This window comes from Ranitomeya imitator, chromosome 3 (genome assembly GCF_032444005.1).
Source record: "Ranitomeya imitator isolate aRanImi1 chromosome 3, aRanImi1.pri, whole genome shotgun sequence".
NCBI classification, from domain to species: Eukaryota; Metazoa; Chordata; class Amphibia; order Anura; family Dendrobatidae; genus Ranitomeya; species Ranitomeya imitator.
Genome location: NC_091284.1, coordinates 716,726,323 through 716,738,478, shown reverse-complemented (window position 1 = coordinate 716,738,478; position 12,156 = coordinate 716,726,323). Strand labels below are relative to the sequence as shown.

Below are 12,156 nucleotides of genomic sequence, written 5' to 3'. Positions count from 1 at the left end.
ATCATTACATTATGGTAAATAATGAAATTTAACACTATATGCTAATTTTTTGAGAAGGACCTGTACATCCTTCTTCTGAGCTATAGGTAATACTATAATGACATTAATTTACCTGTGTATATCTGTGGCTTTTAAGTAACATTAATGGAATGTCTCATCTCAGCAATCCCTTTCTGAATGCCCGATTAGGGGTTACACTAGAACTAGCTTCTATTCATCGGTAAGAAGTGCTTCAGATATTGTTATGTCCGGTACCTGCAGCACACAAGCGGTCTATGTAATGTCCCCTCACTATTTGTAGGTTCCCCCACATCTCCCGGCCTACAAGCAATTCAGTTTCTGCTGCCACACATCGCCATCACACATTCCCTTTGCTCTGTGGCTGTAACTCCTTATGACCGGTCAGTCATCAAAGCCTAAGCACCTTGTACTTTCAGTGTGTTCGTCCCTAGGCTGCTTGTTACAGGCTATAACAGAGTAGCTTCCACATGTGTATCCGCCTACTGTGCCTAAGGCTACTTTCACACTAGCGTCGTTTGGCCTCCGTCGCAATGCGTCATTTTGCAGAAAAAACGCATCCTGCAAAGTTGTCTGCAGGATGCGTTTTTTCTCCATAGGCTTGTATTGCGACCGTCGGACCGTTGGCACCAAAAAACATTGCTTGTAACGTTTTTTGGTGTGTCGTGTCTGCCATTTCCGACCGCGCATGCGCGGCCGGAACTCCGCCCCTTCTCCCCGCAACTCACAATGGGGCAGAGGATGCGTTGTAATAATGCATCCGCTGCCACCATTGTGCAGCGTTGAGACAGGATGCGTCGGTACGTCGGCCCGACGCACTGCGACGGGCCGACACCGACGCTAGTGTGAAAGTAACCTAACAGTGTGAAAACCTGGCTATTATGAGATCACCTGGTGAGATGAAGTTTTACGTAGACATGCAGATACTCGAGGTCAGTTGATACATTGAATAGAACAAGAATTAAAGTGAATAAGACCGTTGCCCGTTTTGTCACCAGAAATGGCAGGATGGTGTTGTGTGATAAGGAATAGGAGAAGCATTTGAGGGATGAGTTACAGTTTGGTGTCCATCTCAATGCCATCGGCACTGATTTGTGGATGCTGGGTCTGAGGGATGGTATTGAACAAGCCTTGGAGTTATGGCGGGTACAGGCCGCATAAGGTGTTACATGGCCAGGTCTTTGGTGTGGTGATAGAGGCTAGTTCATTGGTAATGTCCTTTGTAGCATGTGGGGTTTGACCTATCATATATTTGACCTTTATATTGTTTATATTGTTGTGGGGTCGCGATTGTTGTAGACGCTCCGAGTTGTGTGTAAATTTTTAACAAAAGGCTGCTGTGGCCATTTTACCCATCACTAGCAGTCATGTCTTTATTTTACATACACCCGGTGTGCCAGGAAACATGTTGGTATGAAAAGTGTGGAAACCACCTCTTGAATTGTCATGTAAAATAAGAAGTGAAGCAACCATATTTTCAAGTCGGTAAACTTGACCCTACATTTAGCCAAGAAAAGGCAAGCCAGGTATAAGCAACCATCTTAGCCAATTCCATTATTATTATGACATATTCATCTGATGGAATCTACTTTATCAGATTTCAAACAATAAAACAGATAATTAATTCAAGTGAAGTTAAATAATTTTGATATTTTCTGTTTGCACGGCGAGATTTCCTCTGCAGAGCCAATTATGTAGCTAATTCCATGAGGGTTTTTTTCCTGCGCTGAGTCCTGATGTGCACTCGCTGTGACAGACGTAATGAAGTTTGGGCTTGTTCCTGAGCAGCTCTATATTATCACAGTGGGGATGAGAGTGACTAAAGCTGTCTAAATCAATACATGTATTTACGAAACCTTGCTTCATTTGTCTATCTATGTGGACACATGATAATTCTTATTACCCATTTACTGAAGACTATGCATGGTCTAGAGGGAAATCTAGCAAGCAGCTTCTCATCAGTGCACAGCAGGGGTTATTTATTAGCCACATTCCCATCCATGTAGCAATGATCATCGTTCCATTACTCAGTATTCCCAGCACATGTCAAACTCCAGTAATGTTTTTCAATCTCTTTTTTTACTTCTCTTTTTATTTTTAATACATTTTCTATTATAACCTTGTTGTATGGATCAAAGAAACCATATTATTTGCAGAATATTACACCGTCAACTTATTGGTGTGTAACTCACTAAAGTGTCAAGTGCTTTGCAATGACAAGAATGATTTTAGTCAATAGTAAAAAAAAAGATTGCCCGCAGCACTCATCCTGGAGAAGTAGGAATTCAAGTACTTTTAGCCATAAAATCCCAAGGAGCTCACTTGGAAAAATATACAATTAGATAAAGACCTGTATTAGCTTGAAACGTTGCATCCTGTCTGGCAGAAAAAAAGAAGTTATTTTTTATACCACTCAAGCCTGGGCGCTGTCTACAATTTTCTAACCATGGTTTTAATGGCTGAGTACGTCTGTAAACTACATTTTTTACAGATGTGGAAGTGTTTAAAGGGTTGTCCAGGACTTTAATATTGATGGCCTATCCTTAGTATAGAAATTCTAGAAAATTAAGAGACGTTTCGTTCAATACTTGAATTTCATCAGTCATCTGGATAGAGGAGATCTGTGTGAAGGTGTGCTGTGTGAGGGTCTGCAGTGTCCACTGCTAAGACAGGAAGCGCTGACCCTCACACAGCGCATCTTCACACAGATCTCTTCTATCCAGATGACTGATGAAGGTCAGGTATTGACCGAAGCGTCTCTTAATTTTCTGGAATTTCTTCGCTCAAAAAATAAGTTCTTGAATACATCTATATAAGTGCCAAGTATTTCTACCTCGCAGCTGACGGATTTCGTTATCCTACTTGTGCACCACCAGAATTTCAGAAGTGCCATGTTTTCCTGTTTACTTCCTTATTCTTAGTATAGATCATTCCTATGTAATCGGTGGGGGTGCAACACCCAGCACTTCCGCCAGATAGCTGTCCCCAGTGCCAGTGGTGACCAGATTTGCTCAGTTATAAAGCTCCACAGCTCAGTCCACTGTATAGTGGCTGCAGCCGGTACTGCACATCTGCTCCCCTTTTAGTCAAATAGGAGGCTAATGTACAGTATCTGGTCCTGGCCACTTTACAATTGCTGTCCTGTGCAGCTGAGCAGACCCGGACACCTCTGGCACTGGGAATAGCTGATCAGTGGGGGGTGCTTAGTGTTGCACTCACACTGAATAGATATTGATCACCTATCCTGAGGATTGGTCATCAATATAAAAGTCCCGTAAAGCCCCTTAAGTGCTGAGTTTGTCTGGACTCAAGAGTATAGATGTGTTATTGGTAACTCTAATGATTGTAGTTTGGACCACAAGTCTCCATTACAAGTAATGCAGGAATGCTATTGGGTTGCGGGTTCTAGGCTGAGGCCATGGTGATCACCTCACAGCGCTGCACCGGAGAGAGTGTAACAGTGGCTTTAATACATTTGTTCAAAATATTGCCAACGTCATGTTCATATTTGTAAATTTTGCTTAGCCATCAACCAGGTAAAGGCTGGTTCATAGTTAGGTATTTGGAGATGGGGCAGTAAAATCCATTGAAATCAAATCTCTAAGCAATGTAGTTCTAACCATTAAGAGCTGATGCTGATACATACTGCCTCAGGTATTTTGAGTAATAGTTGATGTGTGTGATTTTTCCTGTACATATAAACAAGAACCTTTGTTCTTCGATGTTTTTGGATCCGATCTTCGTCAGTGTTTGGTCAGTGTCGGCTTTTAATATTAGTGTTATTAGTGTCTCACCAATGATTTTTCTCTGATGAAAAAATAAAACTTCAAAGTTTCTCCTATTTATTGCAATGTTAATGCCAATCAACATACAGATTGCACACTGATGCCATCTTTGTGCTGTCTGTGACAAATGGACATGTGTCCGTGATATTTTACAAACCACTTTGTTCGCAAAAAAAACTCCGAACACATTAAAAGTCAATTTAAATATAATGGGTTTGCACTCTCTTCGTGAAAAACATGGACAGAACAAGTAAGTGACTTACAGATGTCTGAAAGAGGCCTAACACTGGTTGATTAGAAACATACAGGCAAGTCGCCACCCGTATATATTAAAACATTAAATATTTATTAGTAAGTTATTAAAAATAGTCCACTGTAAACATAAAACAATTTGTATGAGAAAATTAATAATCCAAATAGGGAAGATATATGGTTAAAGGAGGCGTGTAATATATCTGTATCATGACATGAAAGAGTTCATTAAAATAAACAAGTGCATAAAAGCGTTTCACCCATATCAGTCATCAGGAGACAACTGACCATAGTGGGTGAGATGGCCCGTATCACAAAAGTTAGGCGCAACCGTATCCAGACTAAGCAGCCCAGTAAAGGCCGCATCAGTGGAATCAAGGTTTCTTCTACACAATGCTGCTTTCCGATGAGGTAGCAAAAGCTAGGTGACAAATTTAATATTAATTGGATTTTGTACAAAAATTTGTTGGCAGCTAAGGTTGGATAGATCAGTGAAGTAGCTAAAACTAATACAATTGCTGCCTTTACAATTTTTTAACTCTAGGATATGATGCCTATTTTATTGTTATATCTAACTGTGTGTCTTCTTGTATTTCAGATTGTGGAGGAGTCTTCATTCCTCACAGTAGACATGCTGGAATCCTGTTTTCCTTATGTGCTCCTACGGAATGCCTACCATGAAGTCCACCGAACCTTTCCCGCTATGTCTTCCTGATTGACTTCCATGTGTGCATATTATTTTACTCACATATCTTCATGAAGTGACCACCACACAGGGTCCTACTGCTTGCTTAACCTTCTGTCTTCGTCAATGATCAATATATAAGGCTTCAAGCTCACATTTTTTCCAGTACAATATTCAGAATAATGTTATCATTTCCAAATAACTCCCGTGTTGAGATCCTTTCTATATCACTTTTAATAACAAAGTAACCAAACCAGCATTTTCTGGGAGAACGAAGGCAATATAATAACAACAGAACAATCACAAAGGATTTTGCTGCCAATTATAGTTGCCTGCAGCCAGAGGAAATCACACGCCGCATTGCTTTTAAAATGCCAAAGTTGTCATTGTTTTTCTCTCTTCTCATTTGTTTTTCTGGACACTTCACCGAAATCTAATAGACAGGGTTACATGTACTAAATGATGTATATTGTAGTAGCTGAGAAACTGTACTACTGAGATCAATGAATTGATGAGCTGTAAAGAGTCAGGTTTATTTGTTTTTGATGGCGTGAAATCTGCTTGTATACAGCGGCTTGGTAGATAAGCTAGAAGAGGTGGTCCACTACAATGTATATTGTGCACATTGATTTAAACCTTTCAAATAAGTCTTTTTCCAAATACCTTATGTTGACATTTTTGTCTGTGAGCGACGCTATCGCTTCTCGCTTAGTCCCGACCACGGGATCCCTGGCTGCTGCAGCCGCTAACATCCGGTGATGTCACGTCAACTTCCAGACTCTGGAAGTTGACCTTGCATCACCATGGTGCGACCCAGGATCATGCACTCTCACTGATTGACTGGGCTATGGGCTGTATTTCACCGTACGTCACAGCCCAGTATCCAGCGCATTGAAGCTTTCCCTCTCTTTTATGCTTTCAGTGATAGAGCCCCGCAAGCTCTCTGGATACTGGGCTGTGACGTGCAGTGAAACACCCCCCATAGCCCAGTCAATCAGGGGGAGTGCGTGACACTGGGTCACGTCACGGTGATGCAAGGTCAACTGACAGAGTCCAGAAGTTGTCTTGACATCATCGGATGTCACCAGTAGCTGCAGCCGGGAATCACGTGATCGATACCGCCAGTCAGAGGGAAATATGTCAATATAAGGTATTTGGAAGAAGACTTATGTGAAAGGTTTAAATCGATGTGCACAATATACATTGTAGTGGACCACCTCTTTAAGTGAACTGCACCAAGAACATGCAGCACACTATGTGCTCTATGTGCGGCGCTCAGCAGGAGATGCTGAGATTATAGATAAATAGGTTTGTGGGAAAAGGTTTAGGATAACTTGCATTTTATTGATTTACCAGTATATCCTTTTTTATTCTTGGATACATGTTACAATAGGTGATCCTACTGAGTGATTCCCAGCTCATGTCTGTATGCACAGTCATACTATGAAGGTTGTGATTCCTTGAGAAGGACCACCCACTGGACCTACAAGCTCAGACTAGGGATTTAGACTTATAACATGTATAAAAACTTTATATTAAAATGTATTGCTCCTCCTGCTATATAACTTACTACCTGCATATAGGACAATACAACCGATGACACAGGCTTTCTTGAATGATTTATCCTCATTCCTAAATCTCTGTGAAATCAACTTTGCATAATAATGTAATAACATTTTTCCCAGTCGTCATATAAAGTCAATTAATAAAGACAATATAAATGTTCATGTGTCTTCTTCACATTTCAGCTTGTGTTTTTGTGGCTGACTTCACCTCCATGGATCTGACTTGTTTCTTCAGCACATCCTACATGTGCACGATTGGATAGAGATCTGTCAAATTTAGGGGTGAAATCATCATCTTCACTTTAATGTCACTTTCTTCAAACTATTCCTGTTGGCTGGGGTTTTTGCATCTCGGAAGCTTTTCCCCACCCCATGTCCCTAGACTTATAGGTTCCTTTTTATACACACATAGGGAGAGACCTATCAGTCAAAGGGATCAGGTCGGGGACCTGTCTTAGACTAGTCATCTGAGACTCATAGTCCCTGGACAGCTTTTCAAAGTATGTTTTTGAAATGTCATAGAGTAGTAAAGGCAGTAAGCAAGTAAAAACAAAGTGCTTTAAAGGGCAAATTATTATTATGGGGCAATGAAGCATAATGGAAAAAATAATATATTAATTGAATGACCACTTTATTAAAGAGAATGTGGAGGAAACGTACTGTTTTGGTGCACGGCAGGGCTCAGAAGGGAAAAACCAATGTTTGATTTTTTGAACATTGTCTGGAACCATTAGTGGACACCATGTTGCATTTGGAGAGCCCCTGATGTGCCTAAACAGTGGAACCCCCCCCCCAAGTGACCCCATTTTGGAAGCTAAACCTTTTAAGTAATGTATTTAGATGTGTTATGAGCTCCTTGAATCCCTGGGTGCTTCACAGAAGTTTATAATGTTGAGCCGTGAAAATAAAAAAAAATCACATGTACACTACAAAAATTTTATTTTAGCCCCAATTTTTTTTTATTTTCAGAAGGGTAACAGGAAAAAATGGAACCCAAAATTTGTTGTGCAATTTCTCCTGAGTACGCAGATAAACTACTGTTTAGATGCATGGCAGGGCTCAGAAAGGAAGGAGTCAAGCTTTGGAACGCATACCTTGATTAAGTGGTCTAATTTTGCATTTGGAGAGCCCCACAGGTGACCCTATTTTGGAAACTAGCCCCCTCAAGAAAATTATATAGACATATGGTGAACAACTTGAACCCACAAATGCTTCACAGCAATTTACAACGTTGATCCGTGAAAGTGAAAAAAACAATATTTTTCCACAAAAATGATGTTTTAGCCCCAAATGTTTTCATTTTCACTAGAATAGCAGTAGAATATGGACACCAAAATGTATTGTCCAATTTCTTCTGAATGCACCAATACCCCATATGTGGGGGAAACTACTTTTGAGGCACGTTACAAAGCTCATAGGGGAAGAAGCGCCATATTAGAGTTCAGATTTTGCTGGAATGGTTTGAGAGCCATGTCACATTTGCAGAGCCGCTGTGGTACCAGAACAGCATAAACTCATGCAGCGCCCTAGAGATCTGGTCATTGCAGTATGACGCTCTGCCACTAAGGGGAGTGATGGTACGTCTGATGGCACTAAGGAGTTCTCCTGGCCAGGTATCACCAGAACACATTACACTTCACACTCCGGCCACTAGGGGGAGAAAAAGGCTTTATTTATTGGGCCACTCCTCACCCTGGTAAAACTAGGGGTCGGGGAGGAAGTTAGTCAGAAGCTGACTGGGTTGGATTCAGGCAACATCCAGTGGCAGGGGGTGTTGCAGGGAGAAGGCAGGTGCCTAGCGAACAGAGCAGAACGTAACAGAACCGCGCCTGCACACCCCGCGGCGGTATCCAAGAGAGAGACAAGAAGGGAAGGATATTGTGGAACAGTGTAAACGAGATCAAGCACAAAGGAGTACCAGTAGGAGTCGTGCTGTGAGACTGAGGCAACATCCTACTGAGGCGCGTAGCCGGTGGCCGGAACACAGCGGGAGTAACTGACTCTAGGCCTTACTTCGAACTCCGCAGGACAGTTAATTATAGGTTGGCTGTCTACCTTACTACACCTATGAAGACATAGGGGGCAACAGTGGGAGAGGGGCGTTTCTAGGGTCCCGGAAGACCTCCAGGCCTTCCCGTCATACGGGTGCATCCTAGCCATAACATACCTGGGGGACGTTGAAACTAGAAACATCTGGAACCAAAGAGAGAGAGAGCTGTAGAGAACGAATGAACGAGAACAGCAGTTGTGAGGACTATTCCGAATGCTCAGCAGGGTAGGACTACAACACACAGGCGCTAGTGGTAGGCAACGATTTCCATCTGCGAAGGAAACTCTGGATGTGCCCATCGGACCGGCCGGTCTCAGATAGCCCTGTTAAGCGTGCTCTGGATTGAGGAACCTGAAGTCTTCAGTAAAGAGTTAAAGAGACTGCAACCCTGTGTCCTCGTTATTGACTGCAACCTACACCATTACCATCCACCTTACTGGGATGCCCTGGGGACATACTTCACCTGTGGGAAGGTATACCATCCAGCTGCCATTCCATCACCCCAGCGGACCCCACAGCAGCGTCGGTCACCCTGACCGAACACCACAGGTGGCATCACGAACCCCTGACAGACTGCACCACCTCTATTGGACGCCCCTTAGCAGGGTCGCGGACCGGGTCTAGCCACCGTGACAGCCTCAGAACCGAACCAGAGAGGCTCGGTACCGAGAACTCGTGGCCCTGTGTCTGGGGGCGCTCCACCCACCATATGTGGCCTCAATTTATAAACTACACACCCCAATGAATTCATCTAGAGGTGCAATGATCATATTGTCAACACATATACCTGGTTTACAGAAAAAAAACAACGTAAAAATATATATAACCTTTATTGAATATCATTTATGAACAAGTAGGTAAAAATACCCTAAAGTAGAGTAGCCTATATGGTTAGGGCTATATAAAATAGTAGAGAGATAGCCTCAACTGGTAAGACTAGGATGATATTTCCCCAGCCACTAATAGCCTCTAAAAAAGATAAAGAGGTAAGCCCACCTTCAGATAACATGTAGTAGTACCAGTGACAAAACAGTGCTGCCGTTTACTCATTCAATAGATGTGCAGATATAGGTGATATTTCCCTGGACGTAAGGGGTACACGTGACTCATGACCACCTTTACTGACTTAAACGCCTAACCTTAATTACTTACTGCATTGGATCTCTCGTAAACTGCCTTATCGTAAGATCTAGGGTTGAGCGAAACGGGTCGAACATTTTCAAAAGTCGCCGACTTTTGGCTAAGTCGGGGTTTCATGAAACCCGATCCGACCCCTGTGCGGGGTCGGCCATGCGGTACGCGACTTTCGCGCCAAAGTCGCGTTTCAATGACGCGAAAAGCGCCATTTCTCAGCCAATGAAGGTAAACGCAGAGTGTGGGCAGCGTGATGACATAGGTCCTGGTCCCCACCATCTTAGAGAAGGGCATTGCAGTGATTGGCTTGCTGTCTGCGACGTCACAGGGGCTATAAAGAGGCGTTCCCGCCGACCGCCATCTTACTGCTGCTGATCTGAGCTTAGGGAGAGGTTGCTGCCGCTTTGTCAGAAGCAGGGATAGCGTTAGGCAGGGTCCATTAACCACAAAACCGCTTGTGCTGCAGCGATTTGCACTGTCCAACACCACCCTCGGTGTGCAGGGACAGTGGAAGTTTTTTTTTTTTTTTTTTCCCCTCAGCGCTGTAGCTCATTGGGCTGCCCTAGAAGGCTCCCTGATAGCTGCATTGCTGTGTGTACGCCGCTGTGCAAACCAACTGCTTTTTTCAAAGCACAAATCCTCTTGTTCCTTCCTTTCTGCACAGCTATCTTTTTTGTTTGTCCACACTTTTTATTTCATTTGTGCATCAGTCCACTCCTTATTGCTGCCTGCCATACCTGGCTGAGATTACTGCAGGCAGGGAGATAGTAGCTGCCTGCCATACCTGGCTGAGATTACTGCAGGCAGGGAGATAGTAATTGTAGGACATTCCCTGTTTTTTTTTTTTTTTTTTTTTTTGGTGGGAGATTAAGATTGGCAATTTGGCATTTCTGCTAGAGTGCCATCCCTGTGTGTGCCATCTCTCTCACATAGTGGGCCATAGAAAGCCTTTTCATTTTTCTGTATTTTTTTTTGTGGGGTGTATAAATTCTCCCTGATAAAAATACAGTGGGAGATTAATATTGGCCTTTGGGCTTGTGTGCCAGTCCTGAGTGTGCCATCTCTCTCACAAATAGTGGGCCATAGAAAGCCTATTTTATTTTTTTTTGGGTTTTATAAATTCTCCCTGAAAAAAAGGGAGATTAATATTGGCCTCTGGGCTTGTGTGCCAGTCCTGAGCGTGCCATCTGTGCCAGCCCTGAGCGTGCCATCTCTCTCACAAATAGTGGGCCATAGAAAGCCTATTTATTTTTTTTTTTGGTTTTATAAATTCTCCCTGAAAAAAAGGGAGATTAATATTGGCCTCTGGGCTTGTGTGCCAGTCCTGAGCGTGCCATCTGTGCCAGCCCTGAGCGTGCCATCTCTCTCACAAATAGTGGGCCATAGAAAGCCTATTTAATTTTTTTTTTGTTTTATAAATTTTCCCTGAAAAAAGGGAGATTAATATTGGCCTCTGGGCTTGTGTGCCAGTTGTGAGCGTGCCATCTGTGCCAGTCCTGAGCGTGCCATCTCTCTCACAAATAGTGGGCCATAGAAAGCCTATTTAATTTTTTTTTTGGTTTTATAAATTTTCCCTGAAAAAAGGGAGATTAATATTGGCCTCTGGGCTTGTGTGCCAGTTGTGAGCGTGCCATCTGTGCCAGTCCTGAGCGTGCCATCTCTCTCACAAATAGTGGGCCATAGAAAGCCTATTTAAATATTTTTTTGGTTTTATAAATTCTCCCAGAAAAAAAGGGAGATTAATATTGGCCTCTGGGCTTCTGTGCCAGTCCTGAGCGTGCCATCTGTGCCAGTCCTGAGCGTCCCATCTCTCTCACAAATAGTGGGCCATAGAAAGCCTATTTTTTTTTTTTTTTGGGTTTTAGAAATTCTCCCTGGAAAAAAAAAAGGGAGATTAATATTGCCCTTTGGGCTTGTGTGCCAGTACTAAGCGTTCCATCTCTCTCTCTCTCTCAGTCAGTGGGCCATAGAACGCCTATTTTTGGTTTTATTTGTTTTCTAAATTCTCCCTGAAAAAATCATTTTATTTTATTTGGTTTCTAAATTCTTCCTGATAAAATCATATTTTTTTTATTATTTTTTTTTCTAAAGTCTCCCTGAAAAAAAAAAAAAAAAACAGTGGGAGATTAATATTGGCCTTTCTGCTTGTGTGCCAGTCTTGACTCCTGGGTGCGTCATCTCTCAGTCAGTGGGCCATAGAACGCCTATTTTTGGTTTTATTTGTTTTCTAAATTCTCCCTGAAAAAATAATTTTATTTTATTTGGTTTCTAAATTCTTCCTGATAAAATCATATTTTTTTTTTTTTTTTTTTTTCTAAAGTCTCCCTGAAAAAAAAAAAAAAAAAACAACCAAAAAAAACAGTGGGAGATTAATATTGGCCTTTCTGCTTGTGTGCCAGTCTTGACTCCTGGGTGTGCCATCTATCTCTCTCTCTCTCTCTCTCTCTCTCTCTCTCCAATTGTGGTCCATAGAAAGCCTATATTTTTTTTCCTTGATTTGGGTTCTAAAATCTACCAGAGAAAATAACTACATCAATCATTGGTAGAAAAATATTGGCCTCTGGGTTTGTGTGCCACTCCTGACTCCTGTGTGCGTCATCTCTCAGTCAGTGGGCCATAGAACGCCTATTTTTGTTTTTATTTGTTTTATAAATTCTCCCTGAAAAA

At 42.3% G+C, this 12,156-nt stretch overlaps 1 protein-coding gene across 1 annotated transcript in view; it reads left to right on the top strand.

The window, feature by feature from the left end:
- The window catches only part of NCKAP1L (NCK associated protein 1 like), a 397,914-nt gene extending 391,449 nt beyond the window's left edge, over positions 1 to 6,465 (top strand). The window contains exon 31 of the mRNA XM_069758709.1: positions 4,654 to 6,465. Coding sequence (XP_069614810.1) covers positions 4,654 to 4,770 — 117 coding nt within the window. The 3' untranslated portion in view covers positions 4,771 to 6,465. The remainder of the gene's footprint in view (positions 1 to 4,653) is intronic.
- Positions 6,466 to 12,156: the final 5,691 nt, after the last annotated feature.